The following is a 16227-nucleotide window of genomic DNA, read 5'->3' on the forward strand; positions in this document are numbered from 1 at the left end:
GGGGAAAAAGGAAAAGAAAATTATCGGTACCTGTCTATCTCAGTGACACTGCGCCCGATTCATGCGTCATTTCATTACTGCCCTTGTTATCATCATAATTATTATAAATGCTATTGTTATTGCGCACCTCATGCCGTTTTACTGCTTCATTATGTCTCTTCACTCATATCACATCATATCACTTCTCTTCTCTTTATTTTCTTTTCTCTCATCATCTACTTTATTATTATTATTATTTGTTTATATGTACTGCATTAACATTACTTTAGGGTATTCATTATCTGTTCAGTTACACTTTTTTTTTTAATTATTTTTCTTCATATATATATATATATTATTATTATTATTATTATTATTATTCTCTGTCTTTCAGAGTTGCAGCCGCCTGAAGAAGGCAGCTTTTTATTCATAAGGCATTTATACGATTTGCCTTTGAAACCATACACGCATACATAAGAAAAGAAGTTGTGGCTCCCTCCTCTTTTTTCTTTTTTTTTCTTTCTTTTTTTTTAAAAAAAAATTTTCCTTCTTTTTTGAATATTATTATTATTATTATTATTTCTCTCCTCTCCCTAAACACCCACGCAAGAGGAGAGTAGGAGAGAAAAGAAAAATAAAAGAAAAGTAAAAGAAAAAGAATTTAGTGCGAGTGAGAGAGGTTACCGACTTCAAGGAACGGAATAGCGGCGATACAACGAGGAGGTGAGGGGGAAAAGAAAAAAAGACAAGGGATATTAGCCAGCTGAAGACACCAACAACAATCAAACAAAGAAATAAATAAATTATATAAATAAATAACTAAAAGGAATATTCGGAGAGCAAAAAAACAAACAAACAAACAAACGAACAATCGGCCAAACAAACAACGAAAAACAAGTCAGAAGTGAAGTGGGAGTGTAGAGGTGTGTTTGACACTTGAAGTTAAGAGGCGAATTAGAGTTAGTCAGAAATTAATAAAATAGACAGCAAGAAAGTTACGTACGCACAAATACACACGCAAAAGAAAAAAAAAATTCAGCATAAGGGGATTGACAAGAGAGAGAGAGAGAAAGAAAGAAAGAGGTGGAAAAAAAAAAGGAAAAGGGGCTGCTCAAAGGAAACGAAGGGAATCGAAAGCAGTGCGTGGAAGTGCCAAAATCGCACAGATTTATACATAAACTGTATTGTAGGGACTTTCTTATTACAGGGGAGGAATTTCAAATCAGAAAAGGTGTTAGGCAAGGCAAAAAAGAGGAACGGCGAGTCTCTTTTTTTTTTTTTTAAAGAAAAAACAATTGTTCTTTTTGCCTCTCTTCTAGTACCAAGTAATTCACATATTTGTGCATCCCGTGGAGGAAGGTGGAAAAAAACAAAAAAAAACAAAAAAAGAAACACAAAAACAAAGCAACCACAGCAAGAGGAGAACACAGGAAGGAGGTGTGAAGAGTTCATTGAGTAGCACCAACATCACAACAAAATTGGCTCTACCACATGTCTGATGATGCTGCGGACTCAAAAACCGCTAAAAGCATCGCCAAGTCCAAATCAAATGGAGATGATGGTTCTAAAGCTGCTGCCAGCCTTGACACTGTGGGATCATTGGGTGTACATGAACAAGTGGAACTTCTCGCACAGGCATTACTACGTGAGTTTATGCATCGGCGCGGTTACACAAAAACACTTCGGGCGTTTGATGCCGAGTGTCCACGTGATGAGCGAACGATTTCTTCCCGGCAGTTAATGCGACAACTGCTGGAAATACCATCAAATGCGTTTCCCTCGCGGTTGAGTGGCGGGGAGGAGGCCGATGATGGAAAAGGCAAAAAGAAGAAAAAGGCTCAGCCAACTTTCATGGAGGAGTTATGTTCCTACCGCGTGCAGAAGCGTGAAGTGGAACAGCGGCGTATGATGGAAAAGGAGGGAGGAGAGGGCCCAAGCATTGCAACAAATAAAGAGGGGAATGTTGGTAATATAATAGATCCTAGTGATGCAGAAATGGAGGGGTTGCGCTCCGCTGCATTGGATGTAGAGCGCCGCATTGAAGAGGCGCGGGAGCGACATGAAAAGTTACTGGAGGAGCGTCGGGAACGCAAACGTGAGAAGAAGCGAGCCGAGAAGAAGAGCAAAAATAAAGATAAGGGTAGATCGAAGGATGGGAATGGGGATAAGGATAGTGGTCGTGGCGGTGGTAGTGGTGGTGGAAAAGGTAAATTGCATGAGGATGAAGTGATAGATTTTGATCCTTTTGGCTCAGATGACAACGGTGTTGGGGATGGTGATGACGGTTTCTTTACCAGGCGTACCAATACCAAGAAGAAATTACCGTGGCCACACGATGATGATGACGAGGGGAGTGATAGTGATTTATATGGGTTGGCTGGTGGAAAGAACGGCTCGTCATATGCTGGTAAAGGTAGCAGTAGGGTTAATAACCTTCTCGAGGAACCCGAATTTCTGCTCAACTCAATAGAGAAGCGCAAGACAAATAGGGCGGGTACAACGCAGGTAGGATCTGGTTGGACACCTGGCGGTGGTGGTCTGGGGGATGTTGGACTCAATACGATGCCCATGCGGCAGTCAGTTGAAGCTGATATTGGGCGCCCGCCTTCATTTCTTGCTGGTGATGGCATGTCTCTCATGACGGAGCGTATGCAAGTGGATAAAAAACCGCGTGATACTTGGCGTCCCCCCGCTCCGCTGCCAAGCAATTCCATGGGTGGAGGTGGTAGCGGAGGGTTACGTGGGAGTGCCGGCTTCAGGGGTGAGTTGTCGGGGTCTCCCACAAACCCCAGCCCACTGGGTTCCGTAGCGTTTGGTCAGCGGGGACTAAACGGTGGTGGGACGCGGTTCCATCACGGCTCTGCGCCTTCGGTGGATTGTCTCGGGCCTCCATTAGTCGCTGGGGGTTTGAAGGGAGAAAAAAAGGGGGCGAGTCCACCTGGAAGTGGTGGAATATTAATGAGTTCATCCGAGAGCATCGGAAAGGGTTATGATGGAAGTCTTAGGCCCACTGCAAGCGCTCTCCGTCAGAGTGGCGCATCAAAGAATAAAGACGGTGGTGAAGGCAATGGTAACGGAACCACAGGGCGGAAGGCGCGGCGTGTCACCATTTTAGTGGATTGAAGCGCTTGAAACTGCAATGCCCCTGTTGTGGGAAAATGTGTTGTAGTAGGGAAAAAGTCCCATGAAGTGTTGGATTTTGTAATACTTTCGGATATGCGGAGTGTTTGCAGTACACAGACAATTTTCGGGAGAGGGGTGTGGTTGTGCGGTAGCATAATTGCCGAAGCAACTGCTTGAATTTCTACGTTTCCATTGCTTTAAATGCCTCGTACGTGCTACGAGTGTAAATGTGAAATGAGAGGAGAGAGTAGAGGCTGGAAACTTTTACTTTCGTGTAAGCTGCCGTCTTTTCTCCTTTTCCTTTTCCTTCTTATTTTGTTTTGTTTGATTCTTTACTTTCGTTTTTTGAAACGTTGTTGCTAAATCTGTCGTTGCGAGTGTTTTGTGATGTGAAAGAGAGAGAAAAAGAGAGACGCTGCTGTGAAGTGGGAGGGAGGAGGAAAGGGAGAGGGATGATGTGCGTGTGCATGAAATGTTAGTTTTTTCCCTTTTGTTTTTTAAACTGCTGTGCGGGAGGTGCTTGTGCCTTTGCGGGGGAGGGGAGGAAAACAAAGAAAATAAAAGGAAGCACTGAAATGGTTCAAGTGCTAGGTATCAGCGACGCCTTACCTTACCTTACCCTTCCTTTTCTTTTAGTTTTTTTTCTTTCTTTTTTTTCGTATTTGATCTTACTTTGCTACGTTTCTATTATCTGAGAAGCTTCTACCGCCGTTACCCACACCCCGTTTTCCGGAATTGGAGGAAGGATTACGATGAAGGCACAAGATAACAAAACTTTGAAGGGGAAGGCCCACATCGCCTCAAACTTTCGAGAATAGTTGTGTTTGTATACATATTTATATATTTATTTATATCTTTTTATATGTGTCTGTGCACGTGTGTAGGGCCCAACCGCTTTGTAAGACGTTGGCGCTCTTCACTTCCCTTCCTTTCCTGAGTCTTTTATTTTGTTTTATTTAAGGTTGCGCACTTCTTTCGCTTACCTTCACGTTATACCTCGCGGTTTGCTCTTTCTTTTTCCCCCCTTCTTTCTTGTTCGTGTTATGCTGTCATTATGTCCGCGCGAAAATATGTGAGTACTTTTGTCGCTTACTGTTCATTATTGTTATTATCATTATTGTCGTTGTTGTTGCAATTACACTTATTTTACTTAAAAAAGGGGAAAGGGAAACTCCCTTAGGAGAAGAAGAGGAAGAAGGAAAAAAAAATGATAAAGAAAAAGGGGATGGTGAGCTAGCGGGAACGAATTAGTGTTTTCCACAAATCGCTTCCTTTTCCCCTTTTCTTTTTTGCTGCCACGTAACTGTACGTCTTTTTTTTTTCTCAACACGGCCTCAACGTGTCCCTGTTCTATCTCTATCTCTATCTCTATCCCCTTCCACTTCCTTCTCTTCCTTTTCCGTTTTTGCTTAGCATCTCCATCCAGTTCCGTATATTTAGGTGGAGATGAGGAATCGAACAAACAATTATATTTATTTGAATATATACGTTTATATAAGGATATATATATATATATATATGTCTATTTATTTATAATTTATGTGTATGTACACTAATGTGCGTCGAGGGTTGAGCAAACGCGTTGATACAGAAGCGTAGTGCGTAATGGGGACGGGTGGGTCCATCCAAGTTATTGTCTTTTATTATGTGTTTACCACCTATTTTCTGCTGTTTTATCTCTTATGAAGGGAAGAGCGTGTAACTTCCTTGTCTGTGTTCCCCGGTAAAACGACGTGAGTGATATTTATCACAAGGAGAGATCGTACCGAGGAAAAAAAAAAAAGAAAAGGAGAAGGAGGAGGAGGGGGAGGAGGGGGAAGAGAATGAAATACACACGGGTAAAACATCTCTTCTTTCCCTTCCCTTTATCTTTATCTCTACCTTTATCTTTATTTTTATCTTTACATTTCTCTCCACCTCTCTTTTCATTTCCTTTCATTGCTGTCAAGTATTCAACTGTAAGTAAAACAAGGTATAAGTAGCAATATTACTTACTTACTCTCTGACACGCACACGGAGCTTTATAGAAAGGTATTGACCCCGCAGGTCGTACAGCACTTACGTTTGTATGGGTTGCTCGACCTCCAAGGGGGATCCCTTGCGGACTAATAAGGGAGCGGGAGATGGAGCAGGTAGCCTTCGTAATCCAGCAGGAGGGAGATGGAGTCAAACGGATTATCCCGACGTTGGGAACCAACGCCATTTACCCCAGTGCCACTTTTGCAAGCGCTTCATCGCTGAAAAAGAATATAACGCTCACACAGTGATGTGCGATGAAAGGGAGATGACATGCTGGAACTCGTGGTGTCGCCAAATGGTGAAGCAGGGCATGTTGAGTAAACATCTGGAAGAATGTGCCAAGAATCAGAGAGCTCTATGCTACAAGTGTGGTACGGAGGTGCTCGCCAGCGATCTGCAGGTTCACAGGGACACATGCCAGCCAAAAAAGTGCTCGGCGTGTGGGGAGTTATGCATCACACGAATTTTGAGTTGGTGTCCACATAACTTTGGACGCATTGGCGCCACGCAGGGGCCATTTGCAACGGAGGCTCTGTCAAAGAAGTACCTCTCCGGAGGCGGTCGGCCGAAAGGCGCCTCTTCAGTTCATAACAGTAGTCCCCCACACGTTAACTTCAATGTAGCGCGGATGCAGTTGCTATGGCGCTGGATAAAGACGAAATCTATTATAGAAGAGACGCTGTTCCGTGTCATGTCTAGAGAAATGGATCTGAAGAAAGAGGGTTTCGCCATCTTCAAGGCATTAGATAAGGTGAACGAATCCCACGTGCTAGCACCCAAGCGGTCGCGGTCAATTCTCCAGTCCCCCGTTGTCGCTCCCGCCGTCTCCTCTCATTACTTCCCCACACGCTCTAGTGACCCCATCACACTCGATGTGGTGAGCCGTCTTATGAAGGACCTCAGTGAGCATATTCTCCCACCGTATCCCGCCGTCTGGCGTGTCTTCACTGACGCTATGTGTTATCTGAATACGATGCCTAACGTCGTATTGCTCAGTCCACCCCTTGGTGCACGGGTGGTGAATGGACGCGTTAATCAAGGTTCTAAGGTGGTTGTCGTGGGGGACCTGCATGGGCAGCTGGCGGACCTCTTGCATATTCTCAAGGAGTGCGGCATGCCAAACGACTCGACGTATTACATCTTCAACGGAGACTTCGTGGATCGGGGTCCGAATGGTGTAGAGGTTCTGCTTATAATCTTTTCTCTGATGCTCGCTTGCCCGAAGTTTGTCACTTTGAACCGGGGCAATCATGAGTGCGACTACATGAATGAAGAATACGGTTTTGATGTAGAAGTGAGTACAAAGTATGATCGCAACGTCTTCCGGCTCATTCAGCGCTGCTTCTGCGCCATGCCGCTCGCGACGATCATTGGCAGGAAAGTGTTTGTCGTGCACGGCGGCGTCCCACGGCGCAAGGGGGTTCGTATCGAGGACATCTCCCGCATCCAGCGCTTTCGACAGATTCCCATGCCAGACTACTCGCAGCCTGAAGAGGATGAGATCTTTCAGGATCTGCTGTGGTCGGACCCCGTTGAGGATTTGCAGGGCTGGCGTGAGTCCCACCGTGGCGCTGGTGTAGAGTTCGGACCCGATCTGACGCATGAGTTCCTCCAAAGCAATGGGTTGGAGCTCATTATTCGCTCACACTGCGACTGTGAACGCGGGTACGAGGAGTTCCATGATGGCAAGCTCGTAACGGTTTTCTCAGCGAGCAATTACAACGGTCCCGACACCAACTATGGAAGTGTGGCCGTTTTTATTGGTGACAACCCCGAGCCATCCTTCTCTGTGCACAAGGTGCTGGAAGATGACCTTGAAGCGCACCACCATGTAGACCTTGGCGAGACCCAAACCGGCGGATTGGGTATGACCTTAACCTCACTTTCTATGCTGCACTTAGTGCGGCCTGCTATCCGCCGTAGAACAAAGGATGAGGTGCTTCGGGTGCTGCGCGAACGTGTGTATCAGCGCCGGCATCGTCTCATGGCGTACTTCAACAAGCTTGATCGCACACGGAAGGGGTCTGTGTGGAAGATTGAATGGGTGGAGGCCATGCGCAACGTCCTCAACACCGACCTCCCGTGGTTCTTTTTGCGTGGCTACCTCGCAGCAGAGGATGACGACGGTCGTATTTGGTATTCCCTCTTCCTCGTGAAGTTTCACAACAAACTGCAGTCGCTTTGGCTCAACGAGTGGATTAGCAGCGCGCGCGATCGCCTCATTCAGCAACAGAGGGCTAACCACCGATCACAATATGTTGCAAATTCTTTTAACAGGGAGCAAGTGGGCTATAACGAATTCTGTTCCGTCATGCGTGCTATCGATTACACCATGAGCGATGGGCACCTCTTTCAACTCTTCGTACACTTTGACGAGCGTGGCGTTGGCTTCATCGATGGTCGCAAGTTTGTGCATATGCTCTCTGAGGCAAGCACTTCACACCCCGGCGCGGACCCACTCCGTTGGGATCTGGAGGCGATGGAGCAACTGCAGTCTGTAGTTATACAAGGCCGTGGCCAGCTGCAGTACCTCTTTAAGGTAAGTACAAAGGATTGCGTGCTCACGAAGGAGTCATTCATGTGGGGACTGGAGCAGCTTGGCCGTGGAATGCGGAGGCAACTCACGCAGCAGCAGAAGGAAAGGATATATGAGTACTTGCTTGAGCGCGCGCCTAATGGTTCTGTGTTGTTCGGGCAGTTCCTCTTCATGACTACTGTTTTTGATAACTGCACCATGTCGACTTCTTCGGCTATTGATTTGGCAGACATTAATCTGGTAGCGTACTGCTTAAGAAACTGTAGCTTTTCCTCCTTTGTGAGAGATTGACATGGAGGGTGGGAGAACGAAGGGTGATAAAGTAGAGGGGGTGTGTTGGTATAAATTTAGGAGGGGTGATCTTATTGGAATGAATGAGAGAATGGAGGTGAGGGAGGGTGTGTGTGGGGAGAGTGAAGAAGCGGTCCTAAAAGAAGATATGCTTCAGCCATGCGCTTACACAAACAAATATGCGCTTACACACACACACACGCATGCATGCAAATATATATATATATATATATATATATATACGTGTGCGCACGTGTGTGTGTGTGTGTGTGTAAGCGCATATTTGTTTGTCGCTCCGTGCACGCGGTTGTGCCAATGAGTAAACAAATAAAATGTGGTATAAAGTTTAATGAAGGGGTGGGGGAATGAAGGAGGGGCGATGACGGCGAGCTGCCAACATGCGCTTTACGTTTCCTTACCGTAGTCCTCTTGTAATATATATATATATATATATATTGATTTATTTACACATTTCCCCGTTTCCACGCGCATACATAAGCACGCATGCACATACTGTTCCCCCCTTTCCCTTTTTTGTTCCATCAATGAATATATTTTGCCTGGTAGGCGTTGTTTTTCCACGTTCACTTTTGTTTTACCATTATTTCTTGAGAGAGAAGCAGAGTGTGTGTGTGCGTGTGTGTAGCGTACAAGCAATGGAGAGAAAAAAAGAGAGGGAGTGAAGTGTTTAAAAAGTACCTTGGCAGCCGTTTGATGTGAGAGTGTGCGGCCGTATACTAAAAGCCGATACGAGCGGTATGCAAAGGTGGTGAGGAAACGGTACAGAAGAAATTATACATACATATACATAAAGGAAACTATGGCTTGGGGTATGCAAAGTAGTTACCCACATGATTAAAAGAAGTCAAGTAAAGGCGAAGAAGAAGAAAGGAGAACAGAGCAAACAAGAGTGAGGAGTAACAAAAAAAACGAGAGGACAAAACACTCATGAATCGCACGTGACAGCTGATGTGTATGTGTTTGTGTTTGTGTGTGTGCGTTGTGGAAAGGCAAAGAAGCCGTTGTATTTGACCGAATGGATGAATGGATAGGAAGGCAAAAAGAGAGGAATTTAAAAAAATGTCTGAATAACTTAAGAAGGAGAAAGAAACTCACAATAAAGAACGAGGAAGAAGAGAGAAGAGAAGAAAGAAGACGGAGGAAGAGGAAAGTTGGGAGCGGTCCGAAGGCGTGCGGGGCTATACTGCAATGATTTCCGTTATTTCCTCTTCCTTCATTAGCAAACGTACACGCGTTCAGTGAAACAAAAGGAAGGGAAAGGAAGCGTCCAGGGAAAACAGAATCAAAACTAAAATAAGCAATCAAACGATCGGGAAGGAATAATAATAGTAATAATTATCAAACTTATCTTCGGTTGAGATGATCTGCTGTTGGACATCTTCGTGGCGTCGTTACTGTGATGCTGATTGTAAGTTGGGTTGCCAACATTAAGCTTCTTTTCCCCTTCCCTTCCATTCTCTTTTTCATTACTGTTACCATTAATGTTACCATTATTATTATTATCATCATCATCATCATTACGATTATTATTATTACTCTTTGTTTATTTTGTTTCCCGCTGTTTTTCCGTTTGTCTGTGAGTTTTTGTTTATTTGTTTGTTTTTCTGTTTTCCTCCCCTTGTCAACTTGTTCACTTTCCCCTGTGTTTCGTTTACTGTGCTGCAGCGCGGATTGTATTTTATATATTTATCTTATTTGTATATATATATATTAATATGTTTACGCAATTCCTTACTCCAGCTGTGGCTGCTGTTAGATTTTGGTGAGATCTTAGGGATTGCTGTGACTCTTTTTTTTTTCTTTCTTCTTGTTTCTCTGTTCCTTTCTTCCCCCCCTTTTTTTTGCAAGTCTTCCTTCTTCTTTTTTCAACGTTTTTTTTTCTTTTCCTATTTTGCCCCTAGCTTCTCTCACTCTTCCCCTCTCTCTACCCCTTTCACCTCATGGCTGTGTCATGTGTACACACTCCATTTATAAGTGTTCTGTGACACACGTGCATGCGTATGCCTTATATAACTAACTAAACACATATTTATTTATTTGTGGGTTTATATGTACGTGCATATTTGCATGATGCCAATGCCACTTTTCTTGACTGTCCTCATCCCCTTTTTGCTGTAATGGATTATTCATCGGTTTCTCCCCTTTTTACTTTCTCGTCTGCTTACTCCATCTCATTGTCTATCTCCCTCCGCGTATGCACGGCGCATGTGTACGTTCATAAATGTGTATATTTATATACGCGTCTCGACTTCAATGTAATTACCAATGACGAGAGTAAAATAGAAGGGAGAGACAACAACAGTAGAAAACCTAAGCAAGGAAACAGTAGCAGAGTAAACAAATTATCGAAAAAAGAAAGAGCTAGGGAGGGAAGCAAGACAAAATCAGGGGAGGTCAAGCGTTGATATTACACACGTATCATATCCACCAAGCGAAAGGAAAGAAAAAAAAAATAGCCTCAACTAAAACAACAACTGCAACCACAAGAGGTATAAACGCGGAGGGAAATGTTTGCTCGCCGCTCACTCATAGCGACTGTTGCAGCCGCTACCGCCACCAAACCCACGTCCTCAGCTGCTCAATCAAATGCTAATGGAACTGGTGCCACGCAATCCACATTACTTCAGCAGCGCCGCTATGATCACGACCGCTGGTATGGTCACGCCCTCGAGCTTGACAGTCACAATTACAAATTTACCGGTGAGCCGCCCAGTTGGATGCGGGTCCGCGAGCGCACTGAAGAGGAGACAAATTTTGCCAAATCGGTACTCCCACACGTGGATTTCGCCAGCAGTTATGAATGCCTTCTGTTTGATGCGGACCGCCTGAACGGGACGTTAAACCGCAAAGAGTTTGGTAACGAGGTGCGTTTCCGGTTGGAGAAGCAATCCAACACGGTGGCCCGCGCTCAACAGCTGCTGAAGGACGGACGTGCTGGAGGCGATGAGCGTGTCGAGAATGCCATGATTGCTCGCATATTCGATGAGGAGCACGTGCAGGCTGAGATGCGCTATGTGAAGTGCATTCGCGCCAACGAACTTGCAGAGGATAATCGACTGGATATTCTTCCCGGCGGTTCGCCCAATTCCCTGCGCGAGAAGACACGGTGGAATGTAAACACGGAACTGCACCCAGCCGACCGTGCAGAGATCGCGTCTCGTCTCACGGCGTGGCTTCCAGAGAAGTATCATATCGTTTATGTGGATGATTTTCAGACGGTGGCTGCGAATGACAGCTGCGCGCGTGACGCCATGCTGCGTATTGTTGAGGGTGTGTCGAAGGAATATGAAGCGGAGGCCCGTTCCAGCGGTTACGAGCGAGATCTACGGGAGGTGGTGCAGGAGCTGTTGGATGATGTGGACCCTTCACGACACATCACTTCAGAGGCAATTAAAGCAGCAACAGACTTGACTCAGTTGGAGGAATGGTCGCGGGTGGTGCATGAATATAATGGTGATGAGCGTATCCTCGACATTTACAGCCGTGCTGCTGAGCTTACGCGTAATGAAGAGCACAAGAAACTTGTGGAGGATATGAGGCAATGGAAGAAGCTCTCAAACAAGATTTAGTGGAATGGCTCTTTTACCCGAGAAGGTTTTGTTTATTAGTCTATTTATATATTTACCTATTCGTTTGTGTATGCAATGGAGTTAGTTTGTAGCAAAGGGGGAAGGAGGGGTGGGGAGGGGAGGTCCCAGAGAGAAAGTTAAGGAAATAGAGGGAAGAAGAGGCAAAAAAGAAGAAAAAGGGAAGAAACCGGTGAGTGACATACATGGTAGTGGAAAAGAGAAGGAGTGGAAAGTAAATGTACAAAAAAGGGGATTAGTTTGCGGGGAAACACGACACGAAAGCGAGTGAAGACAAGGACGAGGCGCGTGTCCATGGAAGCGGGGATCTTATAAAACATGGGAGAACAGTAGGGGGGGGGGAGGCATAAAGAAAAAGAAGGAGGAAACAAAACGAGCAGATGAGAGAACAGTGGTCGCAACACGTTCAAAAGAGGAATTATGTATGAATTGTTTTCCCCAACCCTTTTATGGGAACCGAAACAAAAAATCCATAGGGAGAAAGTAGTCTTATCAATTAATTTGATTCCATGAGTTCGTCTAGTCTCTATTTTATTATTATTATCATTAATTTTTGTCTGACCTGTTTGTTTTATTGTTATATTATTATCAGTATTATTTAACTATTGAAAAGGGAGGGAAACATTTGCATACGCTTTTTTTTCTTTTCTTCCATTAATTGTTCCTTTTGGCTGGGTAGGTGGGGGGGGGGGAATAGCCGACATGTCCTCGAGGTGGAAGCAGTACGGAGGAATGAGAGAACCTATGATGAAACTTCATATATTTACATCTCTCTCTTTTTTCTTTTATTTTCCCCTTTTTATTACATGAAGGGAGATGTAACTTTCCCCCATTTTTTTCCTTTTTAGAAACATCTGCAGAGCAGGTCGCATGTGAATGTAAATGCATATGATGGAGGGGGGAAAAGGGTAAGAAAGAAAAGGTAGAAGAAAAAGAGATGGAGAGGGGTGAATGCGTGTGTTTGTGTCCATGTGTAGGGAATCAGATGTGGCTCGGCAGTGGGTGAGTTGAGATAAATGAGGACATGAGGAGGGAAAAAATATATCTGTTTCTTTTCCTTTTCTTTCTTTTCCTCCTCCTTGTTTCTCGATTTTTCATATTTGAAGGTTTCTCATCGTAACTGCGCGCAATTTGTTGTCCATTTCTTGTTGAACCGTATACCTATTCATTCATGGGCTCGGTGCAGTTACTTTACCGAATGCCGCTTTATTTCTTTCATGTTTCATGTTTCATCTTCGTCGTGACACACTCGTTTGTGTGCGCAACTTCTCGCCGTAACTCCGCTGCGCTGCGTTTATTATTGATATTGATATCATTATTATTATTACTACTACTTTTGATGTCTCGATTGTTTCCTCTGCAGTTTCCACCATTTTCATTCTTCTCGCCTCGCCTCACCGCTGTCGTTACGTTGCTGCTTTGATGATAATGTCACCATCCAACGTTTTTAGGTTCCTTCGCATATATTGCATGCGTGTGCGATTTTTTTTATTTTTTAAATTCTGTTGGTTAAAAAGAGAATTACCGTTGCTGTAATCTTCTTTTATTGTCTTTGACTGTTAGAAGTGTACGTGAGTGCACGTTTTTGTCGTGGTGCACCTTTTTCCGTTTCATCGCTTTCTTCCTTTTTGTTATTTTGTTTTCCTATTTACTTTTCTGGCCTCTTATTTTTTTCCTCCTTTTCCTCCCTTTCCGTTTTTTCCTTTTATTTTTTTGTTCTCTCGCCTTTAATCTGCTGTTTACCGTCCGAATAGTTTCTTTAAAAAAAAAAAAGAAAAATTCACTGAGGGGAGTCAAAGGGTTGTGTGCGTGCGTATCTGCTTTTTGTGTTACATTTGCGTCTTTGTGTATATGCTTACTTAGTTGTCCACTTATTATTTGTACCGCAATTTTCTCCTCAAACACCCGCACAAATTTTGTCAGTAATGGACATAGAGCTGCGAATAAGTAAATTTACGTACTGACACGAGGACTGACGGCGCAGTTGAAGAAACTAGAGGTTACTGTTATCACTATTATCACCGTTATTACTATTACTACTACTATTATTATTATTGTCTGTGGTGGTTCCGGCCTGTGTGTACAACATTTTTTCAATGCCAGCTGGTGGTGACACGGCCAAGTCGTCCGCAAAGAGCGCCCCCACGCTTCTACTGGACCGCACCATCCGTTTTGATACTTCACTTTCTGAGCTTCAGGAGCAAACCAGTCGTGGGGAGCGGATCTTAATGAGACTTTCTCCCGTGGAGGATACAAAAGGGAATAGCGGTAAGGAAGGCGTTTTGTACGTTACGAACCTTCGTTTCATGTGGCATAGCAGTCACCGTGTGCGAAACAACCTTTCCGTGGGTTATTACGGTGTGTACAATATGAGTGTGCAGATGGTCGAGACGCGGCTGCGTGGTCACGCGGAGGCACTTCGCATAACTGCTAGGTATGGATCGAATAGGTTTGAGTTCTTTTTTACTCATCCAAGTGAGGACCGTCGGTCACGGTTGAGTGCTGTACGTTTAGTGTGGCGTGCATACGATACCACTCGTATTTACCGTGAGGTGCGGCTTCGTAGCTGTGCAGTGCGTGACGGAGAGTTGCTGCTTCTTAAGGGCGAGAGGCTCGTGACACGCGTAAAGGGCGTGAGCAATGTGAGTAGTGAACAGGGGCATATTGGAACCTTCTTTACAACAAACCTGCGCCTTCTGTGGTGTTCGGACACCTCAGCGGAGTTCAACATATCGATCCCTTTTCTGCAGATTGCTGCAATGCGCATTCAGGATACCGAATTTGGCTTGTCTCTCATGGTTGAGACCACCGCATCCGTCGACTCGTACGTCATTGGTTTCCGCGTAGATCCCGTCGCGCGGCTGGATCAACTCTTTAAGGAGTGCACGTCGCTGCTGAATGCCTTCAAAGCCCACCCTAACCTCGGTGTGGCCGTTACTTTGCAGGATGTGACAGCGGGAAATGATGACGAGGTGTCGGCGATGTTGGGGGCGGCTGAAGGCGCTTCCGTCGGCCCGCAGCCTCGCGAGTTGGATGGTGAAAATGTTGTGCAGGAGGTGGCGACTGATGCCTTTGCGGCGTATTACGTGGGGATTGGGCAGAAGGGAGCCGATCGCAAACCCGAGTACAACGCTTCCATAGGGCTCGCAGTGGAGAAGTTGCGTAATGGTGTGACATTGCAGGATTTGTGGAATGTCGTGACATAAGTCGGGGGAAAGTGGAAAGAGAGAGGAAGGTTCCTTTTTTTTTTTTTAAAGAAAAAGAAAAGAAAAGAGAAGAAAGGCTATGGAATACGGGCCCCTAAAGGTATTGGAGGTTGTGCATGCGCATACGCATACGCATGCACATGCACATGCACACACACACACACACACATATATATATATATACATTTATATATATGGGACATGGTGTGGCGATGATTTGTTAGTTGATGGAAACGCCTTTTGGTGAGGTCATAGATAAACCTTATACTGTTTTTATATTTCTCCTCCATTTTATATTTTGTTGTATCTTCGCCTTTGTCCTTGTGGACGGATCGTTGGGGCGACTAGTGATCGTTCGCTGCCGCGCGTTCATTTACATTACTCCAGTAAATAAATATATGCGCATATTTACTGTGTCGGTGGTTGCGCTTTTATCCTCTTTTTCCTGCCCCCAAAACCCTGTAGCAAACATTGGTGAAGACAAGATACTTTTCTGTTTTCTACGTTTTTTTTTTTACTTTACCGCTTTACTCATCGTCTTTTCCTCCTTTTAATTGCGTACGACATCAAATTCCACCGAGGTGTTTTCCGCACCGCCGGCTTGTGTGACGGCCGAGGCCATTAGCGGCAGGAAGTTAAGAGTCGGTAACAAAATAAATAGTGATAAGTTACGGCGTCCGACAGGGACGTTTAACAAAGTTAAGGATCATCTTCCCCTACCCCCCACTTCTCCTACCTCAAGAAAAGGGAGAAAATCTTTCAAGTTAAAGCTGTGAAAAGAGATTAGGGCACTGGGGCGAGGAATCTGTTTTCTTTTTCATTTTGTGTACCTGCGTCTGAGGCATCTTTGCGCGAGTGACTGAATCAAACTTAGGTAAATCTGAGGGGGTTAGTAGGAGAGGGGGAAAAAGGGAAATGCAGATTTATGTGAAGCATCGCGGTAAGTTCATTTTCCTCGCGCTATGGAGTGGTTTTACATGCATTGCGATGTTTTGGTTGATGATACGCCGTTCCGGTTTCGGCACTTCGTACAGCCGCTGTTGTTACCTTGTCATGTGGGGCGAATACAAGCAATTGCTGGAGCCTGGAACTTTCCCCAGTAATGGCTTTCTTCCGCCTCACCTTCGCCTCGACAGTCGCTCGTATTTGGATCTCCCAGAAACGGAGATCGCCCTCCCACCGCTGATTGATGTGAGTATTGCGGAACGCGACCAGGTGCGAAACCTCGAGTCGATGCTGCCCTCCACTCAGCGGTCGGATTTGAAGGTGCAGTTCGGACCCATCCGCACCCAAACTATTGTGATGACTAGCGGTGCGAATGAGCGGTACGTGCGGCGCCGTTTAGGCCTTTCCGAGAAGGACAGGAAGCGCTTGCAGGAGGAGGAGGAGCAACAGAAAGCGGTGGAAGTTAATAAATAATGGCGGTTTAGAGCTGGAATGGGGCCGGGGGGGGGGGAGAAAATGG

At 45.1% G+C, this 16227-nt stretch overlaps 12 protein-coding genes across 12 annotated transcripts; all 12 read left to right on the forward strand.

Moving 5' to 3' along the window:
* Window positions 1-61: 61 nt before the first annotated feature.
* TbgDal_I2590 (hypothetical protein, unlikely) lies at window positions 62-307 on the forward strand (the record flags this gene model as incomplete). The annotated part of the gene is made up of 1 exon (XM_011773234.1): window positions 62-307. One exon carries the CDS (start codon window positions 62-64, stop codon window positions 305-307), a length of 246 nt encoding a protein of 81 aa, XP_011771536.1.
* A 1163-nt stretch (window positions 308-1470) lies between these two features.
* On the forward strand, window positions 1471-3102 carry TbgDal_I2600 (hypothetical protein, conserved; the record flags this gene model as incomplete). The annotated part of the gene is made up of 1 exon (XM_011773235.1): window positions 1471-3102. The coding sequence occupies one exon, from the start codon at window positions 1471-1473 to the stop codon at window positions 3100-3102; it is 1632 nt and encodes a 543-aa protein (XP_011771537.1).
* Window positions 3103-5170: 2068 nt separating this feature from the next.
* On the forward strand, window positions 5171-7948 carry TbgDal_I2610 (ser/thr protein phosphatase, putative; the record flags this gene model as incomplete). Its single annotated transcript, XM_011773236.1, has 1 exon — window positions 5171-7948. The coding sequence occupies one exon, from the start codon at window positions 5171-5173 to the stop codon at window positions 7946-7948; it is 2778 nt and encodes a 925-aa protein (XP_011771538.1).
* Window position 7949: 1 nt separating this feature from the next.
* On the forward strand, window positions 7950-8267 carry TbgDal_I2620 (hypothetical protein, unlikely; the record flags this gene model as incomplete). The annotated part of the gene is made up of 1 exon (XM_011773237.1): window positions 7950-8267. One exon carries the CDS (start codon window positions 7950-7952, stop codon window positions 8265-8267), a length of 318 nt encoding a protein of 105 aa, XP_011771539.1.
* Window positions 8268-8346: 79 nt separating this feature from the next.
* Window positions 8347-8631, forward strand: TbgDal_I2630 (hypothetical protein, unlikely; the record flags this gene model as incomplete). The annotated part of the gene is made up of 1 exon (XM_011773238.1): window positions 8347-8631. The coding sequence occupies one exon, from the start codon at window positions 8347-8349 to the stop codon at window positions 8629-8631; it is 285 nt and encodes a 94-aa protein (XP_011771540.1).
* Window positions 8632-8984: 353 nt separating this feature from the next.
* TbgDal_I2640 (hypothetical protein, unlikely) lies at window positions 8985-9161 on the forward strand (the record flags this gene model as incomplete). Its single annotated transcript, XM_011773239.1, has 1 exon — window positions 8985-9161. The coding sequence occupies one exon, from the start codon at window positions 8985-8987 to the stop codon at window positions 9159-9161; it is 177 nt and encodes a 58-aa protein (XP_011771541.1).
* A 925-nt stretch (window positions 9162-10086) lies between these two features.
* TbgDal_I2650 (hypothetical protein, unlikely) lies at window positions 10087-10374 on the forward strand (the record flags this gene model as incomplete). Its single annotated transcript, XM_011773240.1, has 1 exon — window positions 10087-10374. The coding sequence occupies one exon, from the start codon at window positions 10087-10089 to the stop codon at window positions 10372-10374; it is 288 nt and encodes a 95-aa protein (XP_011771542.1).
* Window positions 10375-10476: 102 nt separating this feature from the next.
* On the forward strand, window positions 10477-11538 carry TbgDal_I2660 (cytochrome c oxidase subunit iv; the record flags this gene model as incomplete). Its single annotated transcript, XM_011773241.1, has 1 exon — window positions 10477-11538. The coding sequence occupies one exon, from the start codon at window positions 10477-10479 to the stop codon at window positions 11536-11538; it is 1062 nt and encodes a 353-aa protein (XP_011771543.1).
* A 1042-nt stretch (window positions 11539-12580) lies between these two features.
* On the forward strand, window positions 12581-12676 carry TbgDal_I2670 (hypothetical protein, unlikely; the record flags this gene model as incomplete). The annotated part of the gene is made up of 1 exon (XM_011773242.1): window positions 12581-12676. One exon carries the CDS (start codon window positions 12581-12583, stop codon window positions 12674-12676), a length of 96 nt encoding a protein of 31 aa, XP_011771544.1.
* Window positions 12677-13652: 976 nt separating this feature from the next.
* On the forward strand, window positions 13653-14762 carry TbgDal_I2680 (hypothetical protein, conserved; the record flags this gene model as incomplete). The annotated part of the gene is made up of 1 exon (XM_011773243.1): window positions 13653-14762. The coding sequence occupies one exon, from the start codon at window positions 13653-13655 to the stop codon at window positions 14760-14762; it is 1110 nt and encodes a 369-aa protein (XP_011771545.1).
* A 227-nt stretch (window positions 14763-14989) lies between these two features.
* Window positions 14990-15316, forward strand: TbgDal_I2690 (hypothetical protein, unlikely; the record flags this gene model as incomplete). Its single annotated transcript, XM_011773244.1, has 1 exon — window positions 14990-15316. The coding sequence occupies one exon, from the start codon at window positions 14990-14992 to the stop codon at window positions 15314-15316; it is 327 nt and encodes a 108-aa protein (XP_011771546.1).
* Window positions 15317-15677: 361 nt separating this feature from the next.
* Window positions 15678-16181, forward strand: TbgDal_I2700 (hypothetical protein, conserved; the record flags this gene model as incomplete). Its single annotated transcript, XM_011773245.1, has 1 exon — window positions 15678-16181. The coding sequence occupies one exon, from the start codon at window positions 15678-15680 to the stop codon at window positions 16179-16181; it is 504 nt and encodes a 167-aa protein (XP_011771547.1).
* Between the last annotated feature and the right edge of the window lie 46 nt (window positions 16182-16227).

This window comes from Trypanosoma brucei, chromosome 1, assembly GCF_000210295.1.
Source record: "Trypanosoma brucei gambiense DAL972 chromosome 1, complete sequence".
Taxonomy (NCBI): domain Eukaryota; phylum Euglenozoa; class Kinetoplastea; order Trypanosomatida; family Trypanosomatidae; genus Trypanosoma; species Trypanosoma brucei.